Here is a 19,295-nt window from a genome sequence, read left to right on the forward strand (position 1 = left end):
ATATAGTTCCCTTTCTCCCTAAACCACCATATTCCAGTTTTGTAAATATTAATATTCCTTCAGCAGAACCTGCAGTTATCTAAGCAAGAAAGAATATTTACACCTCTTTAAGGCAAAACAGAAATTAGGAAACTCACCGATATTACTTTCATATTAAATATAAATAACATATTACTTTCACTGTATAAAAATAAAAATATTATGCAAATCTAATTAAAATCTAAATAAATAATACACAGTGGAGATTGAACTGCCCACTCAGTCTCCAAAAGTTAGATAGGGCTTAAAAGGTCCTCTCCTGCTCTCTATATACAGGAATAAAAAGACGTTAGCGGATTTTTAAAAAAAGTAACCTGTGTTCAGTGGATGTGGTGTTTGCATACCCCGGTGCTTGACCGCATGAAGGAAGACTTCTTGGTTTCGAATATAGTCAGCGACTAGAAGAAATTTTTCGAAGCCTTTGTTTTGACCGGTTTCCGAGTTAGTCGATCTCTGACACGAGCAAGCGGGTTTTTTCTCCTGGAAACTCAAGAAAATCGACTGTAGAACCCATTACTTCAGACATTAAATACGAGTGTTAGGGTTAGGGACCACGAGATGACGGCACTTGTTGAACCGTCTCTCTCTTCACTGCGCGCCGCTTAATTAGTAATTAGCATTGGCCAGCTATCTCTGATTGGATACCAATGGAGATTGAACTGGCCACTCAGTCTCCAAAAGTCAGATAGGGCTTAAAACTGTCTCGCCTACTCCCTATATACGGGAATAAAAAGGAGTTAACTGATTTTTTATAACTTATAAATAATACATAAATACATAAAAAACAATATTTTCTGAAATTTGTCTTGCATTGCATTTACTTTTCACATATCGCTATCAATGAAACATAATTTCGATTTTCTACCGAATAACATTTTTAGCGAATTTTTTCCCGATCAATTTTTCTGTGACCAATTTCACCGCTATAAATTGTCCGTGAACCAATTCGTTATTATTCATATTTTGTGTACTTACCAGTCATTCTTGGCCTTTTGTTCTATAGGGAGTGAAGGGCCTTAGAGGATTTAATTATTTTACCTCTCATTATCTCTGTCGCGTTAGCTACTGTTTTAATTTATCTCAGGAGATCACTTAACATAAATTTTCGTTCAATATGGGAAAAGTTTTCATTATCACACTACGAGATAGCGTTGATTTTTTGGGGAAAGAGTGGTGTTTTTTTTTTTTTTTTTGCATTCTACAAAACAGCAAATTTGGCCAACCACAAAATGCGCAACTAAACACTGAAATATAGGAATGTGACTGTATTGATGAGTCCATGGACTAAATGGATATTATGCGCTATGACAAAAACATCCACCAGCATGTGCCAGAGATCAACTAACTCTGAAACTGGTGAAAGTAAAAAAAAAAAAAAAATCAGCTAACGCCTTTTTATTCCCGTATACGGGAGTAGGCGAGGCCATTTAGCCCTATCTAACTTTTGGAGACTGAGTGGGCAGTTCAATCTCCACTGGTACCAATCAGAGATAGATGGGCCAAGGCTATCACTAATTAAGTGGTACACAGTGAAGAGAGGTGGCTCAAATGTGCCGCCATCTCGTGGTCCATAACCCTAACACAATATATTTAATGTCTGAAATAATGTGGGTTCTACGGTCGATTTTCTTGAGTTTACAGGACGAAAAACCCGAGTTTCCGGGAGGAAAAACCTGCTTACCCGTGCCAGAGATCGACTAACTCGGGAACCGGTCGAAAAAAGGCTTAGAAAAATTTCCTCTAGTCGCCGAATAGATTCGAAACCAAGTCTTCCTTCGTGAGGCCAAGCGCGGCGGTGTGCAAACGCCACATCCGCTGAGCTACACAGGCTCCTGGTGAAAGTATGGATTAGAAAAAAAGTTCTTCTAGTTGCCCGAACAGAATCGAACTAAAAATGCTCCTTTGTGGGATGCACTACTATAGATGAATTAATAATAATTATGATAGACATCTAACTCCTTTGATTCCCTTATACAGAGTATGCGAGGCTGTTTTACCTTATCTAACTTTTGGAGACTCAGTGAGCAATTCAGTCTCGACTGTTAGCCCATCAGAGACAGCTGTCCAAAGTTTATAATTAATTTTAGGAGATGTCCAAATCAGAGAAGTGGTTTCTAACTCTAGCAATATTTTAAATTTCTGAAATAGTGCGGATTGTGCGCTAAATTTTCTTGAGTTTAGGGAACGAAAAATCCAAGTTTTCGAGAGAAAAAATCGTTTGTCCGTATCAGAGATCGATTAACTCGGGAAAATATCGTGGAAAGACTTAGAAAAAATTTCTCTGCTTGAATCGAACCGAGGTCCTTCTTTAAGCGCCCTGAGGAATGCAAATGACACTTCTAATGAGATATTTTATTAAACCAATAAGACGTATACATCATAGCCAATTTAGTAGTGCTATTATAAAGGTGGTGATTATTGACTGTTTTTATTGTGTTTTCCCTTAGAAAATTAGTGTTTGTAGTATAATAGTGTATATTTAAGTGTTTTATAGTATTTTTAGTGTTTTATCACATATTTTCTCAAGATATTTCATATTTAGTATACATTTAAAATGGTGCCAAAAAAAGGGTAAGAAATGTAACGCTAAAAAAAGCACCGGAGGCGAGAAAAAAAAGGTTAGTCCTGCTAACGAGGTTATTGTCCACATGGAGGAGGTTAATGAAAATGAATTTGCCGGCAAAATATCTAAGTTGAAACAGATCATCACAGAGTCGACGGGGGAATTGAAAAAACCTGAGAGGCGTTTTAAATGAGCGTAGGGAGGAAAAGAAAAATGAACAGAAAAATAAGAAGCAACAAAGTAAGGAGTCAGGTAAGTCAGGATATAACGAAAATCAGGTAAGTGATGTTGTTAGTAAAATAAAAGAAATTTTTTGGTATGTGATTCTATAATAAAACATGATATAGATGAGTGAATTATAATATCCAGTTTTCCTGGAGCGAAATTAAAAATATAATGCAGGCAATTGAAAAATAGAAAAGAAAAGTAAATGAAATCGTAGATGTAGTAAGCCGGCCTGGCTGGCCGAGTGGTTAGCGTATCCGGTCTCCAGCCAAAAGGCTGCGGGTTAAAATCCCGCTGTAGCCATGGATGTTTGTGATCGTGAAAATAGTAGTCGTGGAGATGGGCGTATATGGCATTGGTGTAGTGAGTGGTAGAAACACAGCTGTAGAGTAGGTGCCTTCCCTCGATGAGTCTTTGGATTTCCTGGAGGTGTCACATAATAATAATAATAAGTTCAGTATGAGAGAGAACATGAAAGAGTTGTTGGAAGAAGCGAGAGTGAGAAAGTGAAAATCGTCAGTATCTTACGTCGCTGTGATAAAAATTAATTTTGAAGAAGGGCAATGCTGGCAAACTATTCGATGTGTAGGCGATGTAGGAATGAATGCGAGTTTTTGGATGTGTGTGGAGTGAGTTTGAGGGAAGAGTAAAATTGTATAAGAGGGACGGCCTAAACCTGAATGCGTTTGGGCATCAGAAGTCTGGAAAAACTAATAATTGGTATGAGACCTAACAAGGAGAGTCAGGGAAACTAAATTATAAAGGGAGGAATGGTGTCAATGTGAGAGTAAGAGCGACAATGTTATATAACTGTGTTAATGACGCCAATGGGCTTTGTCATGGAAATGTTGACAAGGCGAGAACGATTTCGGGTTTGTGTTCATCCGGTTCGGATCCATCATTTGTGTGTGTGCAAAGATGTCTACATGTGTAAAGCATTAGAGGAGAATAGAGATCTGTAAGATGTCAAACTGTGTCAGGCAGACTGCAAACAAGAGTGTAAAAGAATATGCAGGTAGATTATTATGCCTGTCCACGAATGCGAGGAGTATCAGAAACAAAGTGGTAGAGTTTGTAGCCTTAGTCAATATGTTGCGACCTCAGATTGTAGGTAATAGTGAGACCTGGATATCAGAATCAGACCTACAAGCTGGTATCGAATGTCATGGGTACACTATTTTTAGAATGGATAGGAGAGGAGTGGGTGTGCTACTAATGATATCGGATTACGTGAATCCAGTAACTGGATTCCAATTAGAGTTGAGACCTATGATTGTAGTACTACTACTAACAATATTTCATATGGCACTGAGTTTGAAGCCATCCGGTGTGAGGTGAAATCTAACAAGATAAATTACATAGTGGGGTGTTGTTACAGACCTGGTGGATCGGTTGCTGGTGATTAAGGAATTCATCACCAAATTGAGAAGGTGAGCGCGAAAAAAGTAATCATAATGAGAAAATTTAATTATCCAAATATTGATTGGGTAGCAGTGGAATCTCATGAGTAGAATGAAAATGCATTTATTGAGCTGTTGCGGGACAATTTCCTCAAGCTGCATGTGACAGAAGGAACTCGAGGGCAAAGAGTATTAGATTTGATTATAGTTTCAGAGGACGTTTCATTTAAAGACGTAACTATTCTGCCTCCACTTGGTGACAGTTATCATGCGGTACTCACTTGGGAAGTAACTAGGTTTATCAATTTTCCACTCAGAAAAGGTAACATTATTATTTATTATTATTATTAAGAGAGAGCCCCCCAGGGAGTCGGAGATTCATTGAGGGAGGCCACATATTACACAAACCAGCTATCATACTTATTCTTGAATTCATTCACACTGCTTGCACTCACAACAACCAATGGCAATCCATTACAATCACGCATCACCCTCTGAGAAAAAAAAATCTAGCCCTTACACCCTTTTTTGCGGCCTTCATACTCGGCTTCCAAAGATGTCCTCTTGTCCTTTCCCCACCCTCCATAAAATGCTGAACTACAAAACAGCAAATTATGACCAACTGAGGAATATACTGAGTTAGAAAAGGACCATGTGGAAGAATACTTTGCATAAGGATGACTTCCGTCATGAAAGTTATAAGCAGCAGGCTAGAATCGTCACAACTGTCATACGGAAAGCAAAGCCTGAGTAGGAAAAAGGTTCTGCGTGCTAAAGACAACCCAGAAGAATTCTATTGATATGCTGAAACTAAAAGAAAGAAAACGAATAACTCTTCTAAATCCAGATGGCGTGATGGTTACAGATGCAGAAGAGATTGTTCAGTTAATGTGTGCCCATTTTGTTAAAAGATAGCAACCTGGTGAACCTAACATTGATCTCACTGTTTCGTCTTCACTAGATGAAGAAGCGCTGCTGTGTGAATACGAGGTATTAGTTGTGCAACATCTGAATAAGGATTGATGGAATATCAGCACGTATGCTAAAAGAGTGTTCAGCTGAACTGGCCATACCTTTGACCGGGCTGTTTCATATGAGTCTCAGAACAGGGAAGATTCAGCAGGAATGTATGATAATTCCATTGCACAAAGGTTGTGTAAAGACCAACTTTCGATCAATTATTATCTCAGGAGTGGTGGTGAAGATTTTGGGAAAATTAGTTAGGGTTTGCACGCAGAAATGAGTTGACAGCGAATCTCTACTTTGCAATTAACAACATGGATTTACTAAGGAAAAGTCATGTTTTAGCAACGTGCTCACATTCTATAACAATGTTACCATTGAACTAGACAAAGGAAATGAATTCACCATTGATACTTTTGGATTTTGCTAAAGCTTTTGTCAGAATAAAGCATGGTAGACTGTTATTACATGGTAGTTAGGATGGCGGACTGACAGATATCAAAAAGTATATGGGGGAAGTGAGTCGGTAACAAGTGGTGTACCACAAGGATCCGTGCTTATCCTACTGTTATTCAATCTGTACATTAATGATATTGGGAAGGATTTGACATGCTACATACAGCTATTTGCTGATGATGCAAAGATTGATAGGGTAATCAGGAATGCTGCTAATATGCAGTCTTTGCAGAATGATCTGAATAGGCTGGAATTGTGGGTTATGGGAAAATGGGTGGCAGTTCAATGTCAGTAAATGTAAAGTCATTCACTTCGGCATGATTAGATATCCAATGTCGTATTATATTGGTGGGATTATGTATGAAGAAACTAATGAAGCTAGGAATCTTTGGAAAGTTAATAGATAGGAAGTTGACGTTCTGGGGGCCACGTGGCGAAGATTGCAAATACAACTCTAAAGATAATTGCAATGCTGAAACGAACATTCACATGTAAAAATAAGAATGTTATTTTGTCTCTTGAGAAAGTTTCGATAAGATCTCACTTAAACTATTGTGCTCAGGTCTGGTTTCCATTCAAATTCTGCTATATTGGATAGAGTACACTCTCCTTTGTACTCTATCTAAGGGGCATACAGGATTTCAACTGATGGAATTTTTCAGTTCATTGAGGGTGAAGTAAGGACAAGAGGACATTTTGTGAAGCTGAGAATGAATACCCCTATGAGTGGGGTGAGGACTAGATTTTTGTCTCATAGGGTGGTGCGTGATTGGAATGGATTACCTTTGGATGTTGTGAGTGCAAGCGGTGTGAATGAATTTAAGAATAAGTATGATAGCTGGTGTGTTTAGTATGTGGCCTCCCTCGATGAGTCTCTGACTCCCTGGAGGTCTCACTTTAATAATAATAATAATAATAATAATAATAATATACATCTTGAGGGTAATACTATTTGTTACAATTAATTAATTTTGTGAAATTGATTCTTGAAATTCTATATTCCTACAAACTATTGTAGTTTTTATGTAAGTTCATTTCTGCTTTCATTTCCTCAGTTTTTTAAAAAAAGATTACTTGATATTTAAGAAATTTCTCATTACAGTTGTATAGTGACCGACACAGAAGCTAGAGCGGTTGTTGGCAGGCTGCTAATAAGAGTCAATTCATGTTGAAGGGGAGAAAGAAATAAGGGGATGTACGAATTGGTCACCAACACCCGAAATCACTTGCATTATACGTAAAAATTTTCAACTGTTATATAAGTAAAATAGTTACCAATTGAAAAACTACAACGTTCATAAAGAGAGAAGCTTATTTTCCGACGTGTAATAATAAACACTCATCACACAATGCGGATTGATTGCCCTATTATCGGAATGGATTCTCCTTCTTGTCGAAGGGTCTCGTATATGTGGACGTACTATATTGTATTTTGGATTTTTCATACTTATTTTTAAATACATAAGAATAGTCACATAACAATTACTACATTCTTAGTTACATTCAGTTTTGTACACATTCTGTTTGTTCAACTATTATTAATAATATAAATCGTTAATCGTTTCAGTACACTTTGTTTAATTACCATTAGGAATTCCTAAAGTTCACTCGAGAAAATGATATCTTAACTGATTGTGATGATTTCTTTTAGAGAATACTCCCCTCTCTCTCTCTCTCACACACACACACACACAATGTTACTCCTGTTCAGCTATCTAGATGACTGACTCTTAATTTGATAGGAAGTGAACTCTTAAGGACTCCCATTTCTTCTACGTTGTTCTTTTTCAAAAGGATAGAGGTCCTCATCGCATCTCTAAGGTATTGATGATGGAACTTTGTCAGGATATTTTCACTGTCTTTTCTTTCATAAATATAGTCACACATGTACGAACAAATAGTATACATAGGTATAATGATTATGTTTTATTATTTTATTACAATTTTATTATTGGAATCTATAGCATCCATTGTTTCACAACGCTCCAGATTCCCCCCCCTTTTTTTTTATATCAAATCATCATATGGTAAAGTGATTCTGGTATAAAAGTGAGTGGTTGTTGGGTCATCTAACAATATGTCTTTTAGCACAACCTAGAATTTGTTGACAAACATACATGATGCACTTTGAAGAAAATGTTTTATTGAGCGGACTTATTGGAAGTCGGAATACATTGTTTAATCTGGGCTTGGCATGATATCTTCCTTTTCTCTGTTTTTGTTGCCAGGGAAAGTGGATCTAAAAAATATTGCACATTTTGTTCCTGATTTGGTATTTAGTAACTTCTATATGGTGTAATTTTCTTCTACAAACCGGTATCCCCTAGCCATTTCAATAAACAATCTAGTTTTTTATTCGAAAGAAAAGAGCTTATGTCTCTGTCAAGAAGGCATTTTTGTAGAAAGACAATTAAATATCCCTGGAATGATTTATGTGTTTTTACTGCAATTATAGCTCTAGTTTTCAATGTTTTCAGATGTATATTGATTAGGCCAAGACCTACAGTTCTATTTCGTGGAAGAGTTGTATAGCGCGGTTTATATTGTGATTCCATATGTATGCTGAAAAGAGCCTATGTATTTTATATGCCCATTGTCTGGTATGGGATGTTGTGTATTTTGTATCACATTCGAGATGCTAAATGCATATCGCAAATCCCAACTTTGCTTCTCACAGAAAGGTGTCTATTTCTGATATTACAATTTTTTTTTTAACATGGCTTCGTACAACTCTTTCTATTGATCTACATATGTGTCTGAGCCTCTAATTTTTATTTCTACTAGTGGCAAGTAGTTTTTTTTCTCAATATTCTAGCTGGTATTTTAGTTTTTTTTCCAGTTGCCCACAACTGGACAGCAAGACTTTTCCACGTTTCCTCTAAGAGCTAAGGCCTTTGTAAAGGATTTCAATATTCTCATTGTTTCCTCCATTGATTTTTCATTTTCTAGAGTGAGTGTTATATCATCGGCATAAAATATCAAATTTTGCTTTGTTTTCTCCATGAATATTTGTTCCTTGAATTTGTTTATTTGTGTTCATTGCTCTAATTAGTGGTTCAAGTGCTATTACAAAGATAGCCATAAAGAGAGAGAAAGTCACCTTTTCGTACGAATCAGTTGATTTCGATAGGTGCGAGAGTTTTTTTATTTATCATTACACGATTTTGCGCATTTTCATAAAATATTTTTAACCACTTCTTGAAGTTCGCTCCAAATCCTATTTCTTTTATTACTTCAAAGATGTATTCATGGCTCACTGTGTCAAAAGCTCTTTTAGTGGCTAGACTTAGTAATATGCATGGTCTGTTAGTCAACTGATAGTATTCGTATATACATCTCAGATGCATGGTATCCATTACTTTTCTTCCTTTTACTGCGCATGTTTTATTAGGAGATACAAGTTTCTGTAGAAATCTCTGTATTCTGTTTGTGAGAATTTTTTAAATTATTTTATAATGTGTATTTAACAATGTTATACCTCTCTATTTTTTATATCCTTAAGTTTTTCTGGATCAGAAACTTTTAGTATTAAGGTGATGTATCCAGTGTTGAAGTTTTCTGGTTTTGCCCGTGTTTTTTCATCTTCATAAACAAGTTTTCAAACTTTAGAAAATATCTTTTGTAGAATTCACTAGTTAGACCATCTGCACCAGGAGATTTTCCTTCAGGGAGATGCTTTATGTTGTTAATCTTATGCCTTAATATGTAGTTCCGTGTGTAATTAAATTTTTGCTAAATTTAAATAAGTATATTTAAACTACCCTTTATCGTGGCATCATTACATTCTAAATTAATAGCTCCATTAATCTTCAAGTTGGGACTTATCATTCTAAAGAAACAAATATATCTAATACTACATATCTGCTTGGTTGGAAATATGATAGATAAATGCAGTACGACCGGAAAAGCCCTAGTTTCAATTCTAACCATTACTTCTGGATAGGCTTTTTGAACTAAAGAGAAGTTATCGCGTCTCATACCGAGGTAGCAGATTTTACTGTCTACTAGAACTAGGATTTTTAGAAAATCGACCAGCAATTAAGCCGGCGTAGCACAATTGGAAAAATAGTAGAACATTGCACCCTTCGATTGGAAAAGACCTGGGTTCGATTCTCGTCGTAACGAGGGGAATCCTTATAAGGGATTTTTCAGTTGATGGTGAGTTAGCCGATCTCAGTTGGTAGTAGCAGGGTTTTTCTCCCGGAAAATCGGGTTTTTCATACTGCGTACAGACAAATCGGCCTTCAGAACACACGCAATTTACAAACAAAAAATACTGTTGTTCGTGATGACAATGAGCGATAGATGGCGTTGATGTTAGTAGTGTCGTAGTTGGATAATTAGCTGGTGGTTGTGGAAGAGGAGGTGTATTTGGTCCTTGGACTCCCTGGAGGTGTCATGTAATAGTAATAATTAACAGGCCAAACGTATCGCAGATCAGAAAGTGGTCTAGTGCAGAGAACCATTCCCACATCCTCTTATTTCCTTGTAAATGAGAAGACTCTCTTACACAGCAATAAAGAATCAAATTTTAATGCATTTTCACCCACTTATACGTTAAATCAAAAGTGAGCGGCTCGTTGTTTCTCTTCGAACTTGGAACAAAATAATGGCTACTGTTTTATACTTTAACCTTAATCGGTGTTCCCTCAGTACTATAATGTACGATACTGTGATTCACTTGACATTTGACCCATCCAAATTAATTAGGGTGACAAAGTTGCCGGCATTTAACTAATTTAATCAATCAACACTTTGTCACTGAAAGCGACAAAACAAGAAAATTTATTACAGTTTTGTTCGTTAAGTTCGAAGATAAATGTGTCGCTTCCATCTGGCGCTGATATTTAATTTGGCGTAGAAATGTGATTTCAAAACTCGAGCTTTTGTGAGTAATAAAGGTTCACATTTTTATTCTGTGTAACTCATATCAAGTTCTCTGCCAACAGAGAACAGGCGGAATTGGTGGCGGATCATTTTTTTGATAGTGGTTCGAAAGAATAAATAAATATATCATTCTTTGTTTGCCTTTTAATATTTTAATGATTATGAAATATTCTGAATACAGTGCAATTATCTCAGAATACCGAAGTCTGAGAAGAAGGAACTGTTTACCTACTCTCCGTAAAACATTCCCGCAGTAAGTGGATATTTCAGCAAATTCTGAAAAAAAAAAAAAAAAAAAATATATATATATATATATATATATATATATATATATTGTTACGCCTTAAATTATTATTTCGCCTTTTCTTGCTAAGCACGCATCGGTATGCCAATCATGTGCGTGCAATGTTTAGCCATCAAAATATAGAAACTACAGTTACTTAGCTGCAATAGGGTAGCTAGGTTTGTAGCGCCCTTGGCAAATTCGTAAGTAAGTGCCATTCATAATGCGATAGTTTTGATAATTGAGGCCCAATGCTCCTCTTTGAGTGAAGGGGAATAAGCAAGTTTCGATCATTTTCTAAAGTATCCTTGCGCTCCTGCCAAAACATTCCTATGCCATTGCTTATTAGCATTGCATCGATATGATTAATATGGCATCTATTGAAGTAGGTCTAAACTAATCATTGTTCACACAGTACTTTTCATAATTTACCTCTCCTTAAATTCATTCACAGACAGAGCGCTTACACCTACCTCTGGCAATCCACCACTCACCAACCAATAAATAGTCCTCATGACCTGTTAACTACACTGTATGCAAATTCTGCTGGTGATCTATTTTCTCCTATCATGTGTTGAAAAATTTCATCTGAATCAGTTCTTATGTGTATCTTTCAATGTATATATTTCTTTCATGCCCCTCCCTGTGTCTTGTTACGAGCAGACCACTTTCATAGCCTCCAAAAAAAAAAAAAAATGTTTTACCTGATGAGTAATTTCATCTGATGTGAAGTTAACAGCTTCTGTATACAAATAGACTAGCTGTGATCAGTGGCACACTCAGGATTTAATCTTGGGGGGGGGGGGAGTTAAGTATACGATTTGAGAATACACACTATGCATACGACCTATGACTGAGCATCTGCAGTGATCACCAGTACATGATACCCATGATCTCTTTTGGGCAAACAAAGTAGCACTCGGGAGCAATACTTCGTTCTCCTTGCGTTCAGCAGTGGCCGTGATTCCTGAGAGCTATAGGATATTCCCACCTTATGTGACAGTAAATCATAAGTAGTATTAGAAGACACAATACAATATAAATTTAAAAAAATAATTTTAATTAGGAAAAGATTTTTGGAAAATTTTCTAGTGTTTTTTCCTTTTTCTTTTGTGGGGGGGGGGGGGCAGGGCCCCCTTGGCTCCCTCCCTGGGTGTGTCACTGGCTGTGATGATACTTCACATGCAGACTTTATTTGCTTATGCTTGGGTAAAGGATTAAAACAATAATATTGTTTCTTTTCATGTATAATATACTTTAACTAAGCAGAAAAACTTTCTACAGTTTCCAAAAACTTAGTGGCCTGTTCTATTCATCTCGGAAAACTCCTTTCATTTGAGGTAGTACATTAAAAACCTCCATAAAAATGCTTGATGCTATTGAAAAGAGAGCATGCTGCATAATAGATGATTCCTCTGTCTCTCTTGCAGACATGCTTCAATCACTTTATCATAGACATTCTGTTTTTCTCTTATTGTTTTTTATAGGTATTTTTATTAGTCCTTCACCACCAAGCTAACTGTTGTCATTTTTACACTTTCATCTAAGAGTTAAAACACAAGCAGTTATAGTCAGTCACAAAGTTCACCGTCATGCTTACTAAACTAACTTCTCATCCTTCACTTTCTTTCTCTCTACTACTATGTGGAGAGAACAGTGGTTTTATTAACAATTGATGATCATTTTTTTTGTTTGTTTGCTGTAATTGTTATTTTTATTGGAAGAACAGTTAAATTCTCCCTGGATGAAATTTAATGAAATCTGAGGTCTCTATAACTTCACGAATCATTTCAGTTTTGTTTTCAGTAAGGTAGCATTCTGGTAGCAGAATAAAACTGACCAGTATAATTATTCTGATAATGGATTGTGTTGTACAAGAATGCTGTTACACATTGTGATCATAACACACTTTTTGAACATAACATTTTTTTATTGATCATTTCCTTAGGTAAGAATTAGAAATGTCATATGAAAGTAAAACTTCATTGCAATAGAATGATGCAACTTGAAATATTTCAGGACCTTGTCAACCATCATTCCTAGATCTTTTATCTCTTCTACCCCTTTCAAACTTTCCTCACCAAGCGTATGAGATGTGGCTATTAAATAACGAGACTAGTTGCAAAAATGTGGTTTATTATTACAATTGCACAACTTAATTGTTATCTCCTTCAACATACTCCCCCCCCCCCTCTATCTACACACTGTTGCATATGAATTTTCCATTGTTAGAAGCAGTGCTGCAGGTTATCAGGTGTTATCTGCTTCAGTAGCGCTGACATTTTATCCTTTACCTCATCTACTGACTGAAAATGGGTACCCTTCAGTGCAGATTTCGACTTTGGAAAAAGATAAAAGTTGCATGGAGCTAAGTCTGGCGAGTAAGTTGGATGGTCCATGGATCTTCTTATTAGCCAGATACTGCATTACAGACAGTGTGCTGTGGGCTGGAGCGTTGTCCTGATGGAGAATCCAAGCGTTGTTCTTCCACAGATTGGGTCTCTTCTTCCTCACTCATTTTCTCTCAGCTTGGCCAGCACCTCAAGGTAATAATGTTGGTTTACTGTCTGATTCTCTGGTACCCATTCATTGGACGAACAACGCTTGTATACTTGCATCCCATTGTTGCTTGCCAAATTTCAGAACCTTATACTTTGCAATGTTGAACTGATAGTTCCACTCACCTGCCCACTTGTACAATCTATTTAAGACTTTTGTAAGGCCACATCTGCTTGACTCGTTGTCTTTCCCAGTTTTTCATCATCTACAAAGAGTTGCATATCACTAGTCAAACCTTCCCTAACATCATTAACATACAAGTTTAACAAGAATACCCCAAAAGTGCTAAAAGTGCACTTGAACAACAATAGTTAACACAAGGTATAAATACAAGTTGAACAACAATACTGCCCCAAAAGTTATAGTACATAATTGCTTATGTACTGTAACAATTATTTCTGTGAAGTACATAATTGTTATAGTACATAAGCAAATTTGTAAAACATGACTTCCCTTTAACAATTCATTCTGATGATCACAGAGGATGCTGCTATCATCAACCATTTGTTTTAGTTGCCGTTAATTCTCTCCAATACCTTAATTACAACTCCAGATATATGGATTGATCTATAATTTGTAGACACTGCCTTATCACCACTTTTATGATGAGGCTGTGTATGCAGCACAATTGTTATGATAATGGATGGTGTCATACAAGAATGCTATTACATAACATAATACACTGTGATCTGTAATAAAGTGAAGATGAAAATTAAAGATGCAACAGAATAAGCAAAGCTGGTATGGTTGGGAAACTAAATAAATTTATATGGAATCCAGTAGAAATTAGTTAAACACTAAAGTAGCTGTTTACAAGACTGTTCAAACCAATTTTAAGGAATAACTGGGTTAAGCCATCCTCTCCTACTTCCTTGATACTTGAGCTTCTCATGATTTTGCACTGATGACGAAGAAACACCTTATGAATTGTTCACTGCGTACCTCAACTATGCCCCTGCAGAAGTTACCCATCTACCATTTTCATCCATTAAAATCATTTTACCATAGCCATTCTTCCTTCCACTTGCCACATATTGGAAAATCTAGGATTTTTCCTAGAGTTTTTCTTTGAAAAACCACTGTGAGTAGAAATTTACTAATTTCTGCTCATACCGCAGTTTTTCTCTCCTTACCCTCTGAGTTACCTTCCTGGCCTGCTTCCATTTACACCACTGTATATGATGTAAATGGTGTTATACCAAGCAATACATAGTCTCTTTAAGTTCTAAGTCATCAGTTTAAATTCACAGAGATACAGAAAAATTATATGATGTAAAACCAGGCATAAAACAAGGGTGCACACTATCTCCACTGTCTTTCATTATCTGTATGGATCACATTATGAAGGAAAGTAGCAAGGCATGATATCAAAATTGGAGGCAGGCATTCAACTCAGCTCTTCTTTTTATGCAGATAATGTTATACACCTTACATTCAATACAAGTTGCAGGATTTCCTAACTAAATTTAATAACTGCTATAACAAGTTGGGTATGAAAATTAGCAATAAAAAGATAAAGACCAAGGAAATAGACAGGAACATTGAAAACATCAATTGCATCTTGAAAGAATGGACCATAAAATGATTTGATTCTGTCACAAAATATCGAAGATTCAAAATAATATGAAAAGCGACAACAGAATAAGCAGAGCTGGTATGGTAGGGAGTCTATCTAATAAATTTATATAGAATAAGGTAGAAATTAATTAAAACACTAAAGTAGCCATATGCAAGAGAGTGTTCAAACCAGTTTTAACTTATGAATCAGAGAACTGGGTTAGAAATTACTCTTGATCAAAGACTGAAGACCACAGTTATGAGGGTCCTGAGAAAGAGTAATGGGAGTGAAAAGACAGCATCAATATCAGAATCATGTTAAAAATGAAGACATTGTTAGCTGCAACAAGCAGAGCTAATCTAAGGTGCCTTAAACAGAAAGGTTAGCAAAACAGGTGTTTTTGCCAGGATGCCTGGAAAAAGACCTAGAGGATAATCAAAATCTAGATAGATTGATGCAGTTAGAAGTGCTTTAGAAGATTGAAATATAATATTGGAGTCCTGCAGGTAATAAATTAATGTGGAGGAAAATTGTCAATAGGAAGTTTGTAATAACTTCATAAGTTTACTAATTTTTTTATACATGCACTGTCATCCACATTCTGTGTTGTATTTTGTGGCTTATAGCGTTTTATATTTCACTTGTTTGCTTCTGTTTCACACCAGATGGCTTCAAATGCACTGTCTTCTGTTTCTGTCATCTAGCTTTGTGCCTACTGTTTTGGCTTCAGCTTTTCTACTATCATTAGCAAAATCCTTTCTCCTCCCCCCATTCTATTCTCTCTGTCCTCTCTGAAAATACTATGCTGTATTTTATCCCTGTGACTGTCATCCAGGGCTCACTGATACCTGTTAACATTCTTTATCTTTGCTCCAGGGAAATTCAGTTTCATTACATTCTCCTCGAGCACTCCTCTTATCATGGTCTCAATGCTAAACTCTTCTCATCTTTCCCTTTTTGCTCTTTCATACTCTGATTTCTCCTCCATCTCTCTCCCCCTTCTTTCACTTCTCTTCCATTCCATTCTCCAGATATATCTCCAATCATTCTATCTTACTTTTTTTGTCTTGTAAAATACTGCATGTATACATACTATCTCCTGATTATTCTCTTAATTTTCTCATCACATACCATTTCTTTCATGCTATCACTCATTCCATTCATTGTTCATCCTCACTGGCTTCTTCCACTTTCAACAACACTGATATTCTCATTTACATTTTCTTACCTTTTGCCATTCACCTCTCCACCATCATACTTCCTACTCTTCCCACACTTCTGATACTCTCTTTCAAAACATTTCCTACTCATGTGCTCATCAGTATCCCACTCTGCTTTGCACAACTAATGGGTCTAATAGTTAATAACAGCAATCTGTAATAATAGTACATGCTATCATGTATAAGCAGAATTGAGGACAAAGAAGAAACTTGTTAACATTGGATTTGTTTGAAGGTATACATGCATGTACTCTTAAATCCTGAAGATGGTGAGGGGAGAACTGTTTCAAAAGTTAGCAGTAAATTCAAAAGCAGTAGAACTATTAGCTGTGGCATTGAAAGAATGTTGAATACTGCTTCATATATTTTAACAGATATAGAGGAGTGTGAAAAGTTAACTGATGCCATTTCTAATGAATAGCAGCTGTGGAAATGGTAGTAGAAAATGCAAGCAGTATAAACTGAAAGTCTGAAAGAAAATGGAATCATTTGGCAAGAGACAAGTTATTAATGAACCTGATTGTTTTCCTCTTCTGCACTAAGTCTGTACTAAGTATTTTTAGGAATCACCATCCATGTAACCTGCATGAAATACTGAATTTAATTAAGTATAGTTATTGTCTTCCAAATTAATGTGATGCATATTAAACAGAATGTATGTTGTGCATTTAACAGGCAGAAAAAAATAAATAAATAGCAAAAAAACAAACAAACTTAAGATGATTTTATTGAATAAAGTTTGAAGATTTTTGTTAATTGGCAAATTCCCTGTTCTGCTTTCTGCTCTAACACATTCTCCATCATGTTAGAACAAGAGGTCCACCCTGGAAACTGTATAAAGATCATGTGAGTCAGAGTGAAAAGGAGATTTTTTGTTTGGTGAGTGGTGAATGAGCAGAATGTATTGCCAGAGTAGGTAATGAGTTCTTCAACATTGAATGTATTCAAGGCAAGGAGTGATAAACAACAAATTACATGATAACCACAGTAATTAACTTTAATGAAATGAAAGTATATGTACATGTACTTTTTTCATTAAATTTAATTACTGTGGTTATTGTGTAATTTGTTTATTTATAGTTATGCCACAGGTCTGTGTGTGTGTTTGACCTCTCACAATGAATCTTTGGATTCCATGGCGTCTTGGAAATATTGCCTGGTAGATATTAAACTACAATATGTCATGCAGAGTATATGATACAGTACTCTTATTAAAAGACATCAGTCTGATAAATTCAGTCTAACTGCTTATGCCTACTGCCTGCATCATCTACTGCTGACCACCATTACTAGTATTTTCACAATCACAAATATCCAAGCCCACAGCTTCAGCCTTTTGGCTGGAGAGCAGATATGCTAACCACTTGGCTAATCAGTCTGGCATTTTCATAAAATCTTCGTAAAAGATCTTCATAAAAGATTTATTGTAATAGCTAAAGTGCGACAGGAACTAATCACTCCTATCACTTACCTATGCATCAGATTCTTATCCGTTGGTGAAAATAACAGCTGTTGAATGTAATTTCTGTCCTTCATTATGAGCACTTCAAACTCTGGATTACTTCACTAACATATAAGGCATTTTAGGCAAGCTTCGATTGGTGGTATTAAAAAAAAAAAAAAAATTCATGAATTCACGAATTTCAAAGTAAATTGAAATTATTATGAAATTGAAAAAACTGTAACGCAATTATTTTTATTAAGGCAATTTTCTCTTAGTATTTTAAATCTTGTTAAATCTGCTAGAATTTTACTTATATCTGTGCCTTTGTTATTGCATTATTAGTGAAGTAATGTATTATTACAATGTAACCTGAAATTTGTTTTATAGCATTCCAGAAAAAACACTTGGGAGTATTATTGCACAAGAATATCAGGTATTTATAACATTTTTGTACATATTTTTATATACTCTTTATCATTTTCCAGTATTATAATTTATCATTCCAGTGTTGACAACATTTAAAATGGTGTACTAAAGATCTTAATAAAAATCTTGACTAAGAAGAAATTAATTGGGTTCATTGATGATACTTGTCTTGCCATTACCTAATCTTCATGCTTGATGCTTTTCTCTCCATGATTCAACTGACATCCATAATCTCTTTGCTTTCTTAAAACAAAATCACTATACTGTATATCTATCATCCACATGGTCTAAGCTTATTTAACCTGTTTTTCTCCCTCTTCCCTACCTTCTTTCTTTGTATCTCCATCCTTTTCTACTATTTCCTAAGGATCATAATGTATAATTATTTAATTTACAAGAGTAGGTTCCTTTTTCCTGCTTTGTTCCCAATAAGCTATTACAATATAGTTGTAATTTGGGTTCTAAAAGATCTTTTTAAAGGATGGTTTATCATTACAGATAATGCATATTTTAATTTTGGATTAGATTTGTAAAGATATAGCTGTCTCTCACTTAGCAGACACTATTATAATAAACTTGCTCACAAATTACTGAAAAATCCTGACCAGTGGCTCACGGCTACAATGCTCTAAAAGAAATTCTACAGCAAACTTTTCGCTACAATAAGTTTATGAGTTTACTGTAGAATGAACTGTATACATGATGAGTAATATAGAAAAAATTGCTAGCTAAGTGAATTAAATCCTTCATTTATCAATGATGTAGATTGTTATACTATCTTGCCATAAAATTTCGTTGTTAAACCAAGTGCTGTGTAAATTGTGAAAATTGTCTTAAATAAAATCCATTGTTAAAATTTTTATTGCTCAATGGGGACTTGCTTCTTACAGGTCTGAAGAGGAGTTATGAAATAAATAATCAAAACACATGGACTCTTGTTCCTTTGTGTTGCTTTCATGCTTACTGCAGATTCAAGGGTTAGATAATATTATTATTAAAAAAAATATTATTATTCAGGCCTCCAAGGAGTCAAAAGACTCATCGAAGGAGGTCCTTCCTAAGACATAAAGTCTGTCAAGACTCATCGAGGGGAGGTCCCCCCCGAGAAACACAAAGTTTATCATACCACTCTTTAAACTCACTGACCGTTCTCGCTCCCACCACTCCATCAGGCAATGCATTCCACGGCTCAACCACCCTCCACACAAAGAAACCACTCCTTACCCTCTTGCTCACAGTTTCCTTTCGTAACTTCCAGGGATGGCCTCTTGT

General features: G+C 35.7%; 1 protein-coding gene across 2 annotated transcripts in view; it reads left to right on the plus strand.

Moving 5' to 3' along the window:
• The first annotated feature begins 10,608 nt into the window (after positions 1-10,608).
• LOC150102209 (CDAN1-interacting nuclease 1) overlaps positions 10,609-19,295 on the plus strand; it is a 108,380-nt gene continuing 99,693 nt past the window's right edge. Inside the window, exons 1-2 of one of the 2 annotated variants that reach the window (XM_090399474.1) lie at positions 10,609-10,786; positions 17,985-18,030. In XM_090399474.1, the coding sequence (XP_090255600.1) occupies positions 10,689-10,786; positions 17,985-18,030 (144 nt within the window). In that variant the 5' untranslated portion in view covers positions 10,609-10,688. Of the gene's footprint in view, positions 10,787-10,920; positions 11,024-17,984; positions 18,031-19,295 lie in introns of those variants that run through there. The other variant, XM_090399475.1, reaches the window with a different exon arrangement.

This window comes from Typopeltis vanoorti, chromosome 10 (assembly GCF_054136105.1).
Source record: "Typopeltis vanoorti isolate ZY-2024b chromosome 10, IOZ_Tvanoo_1.0, whole genome shotgun sequence".
Taxonomy (NCBI): Eukaryota; Metazoa; Arthropoda; class Arachnida; order Uropygi; family Thelyphonidae; genus Typopeltis; species Typopeltis vanoorti.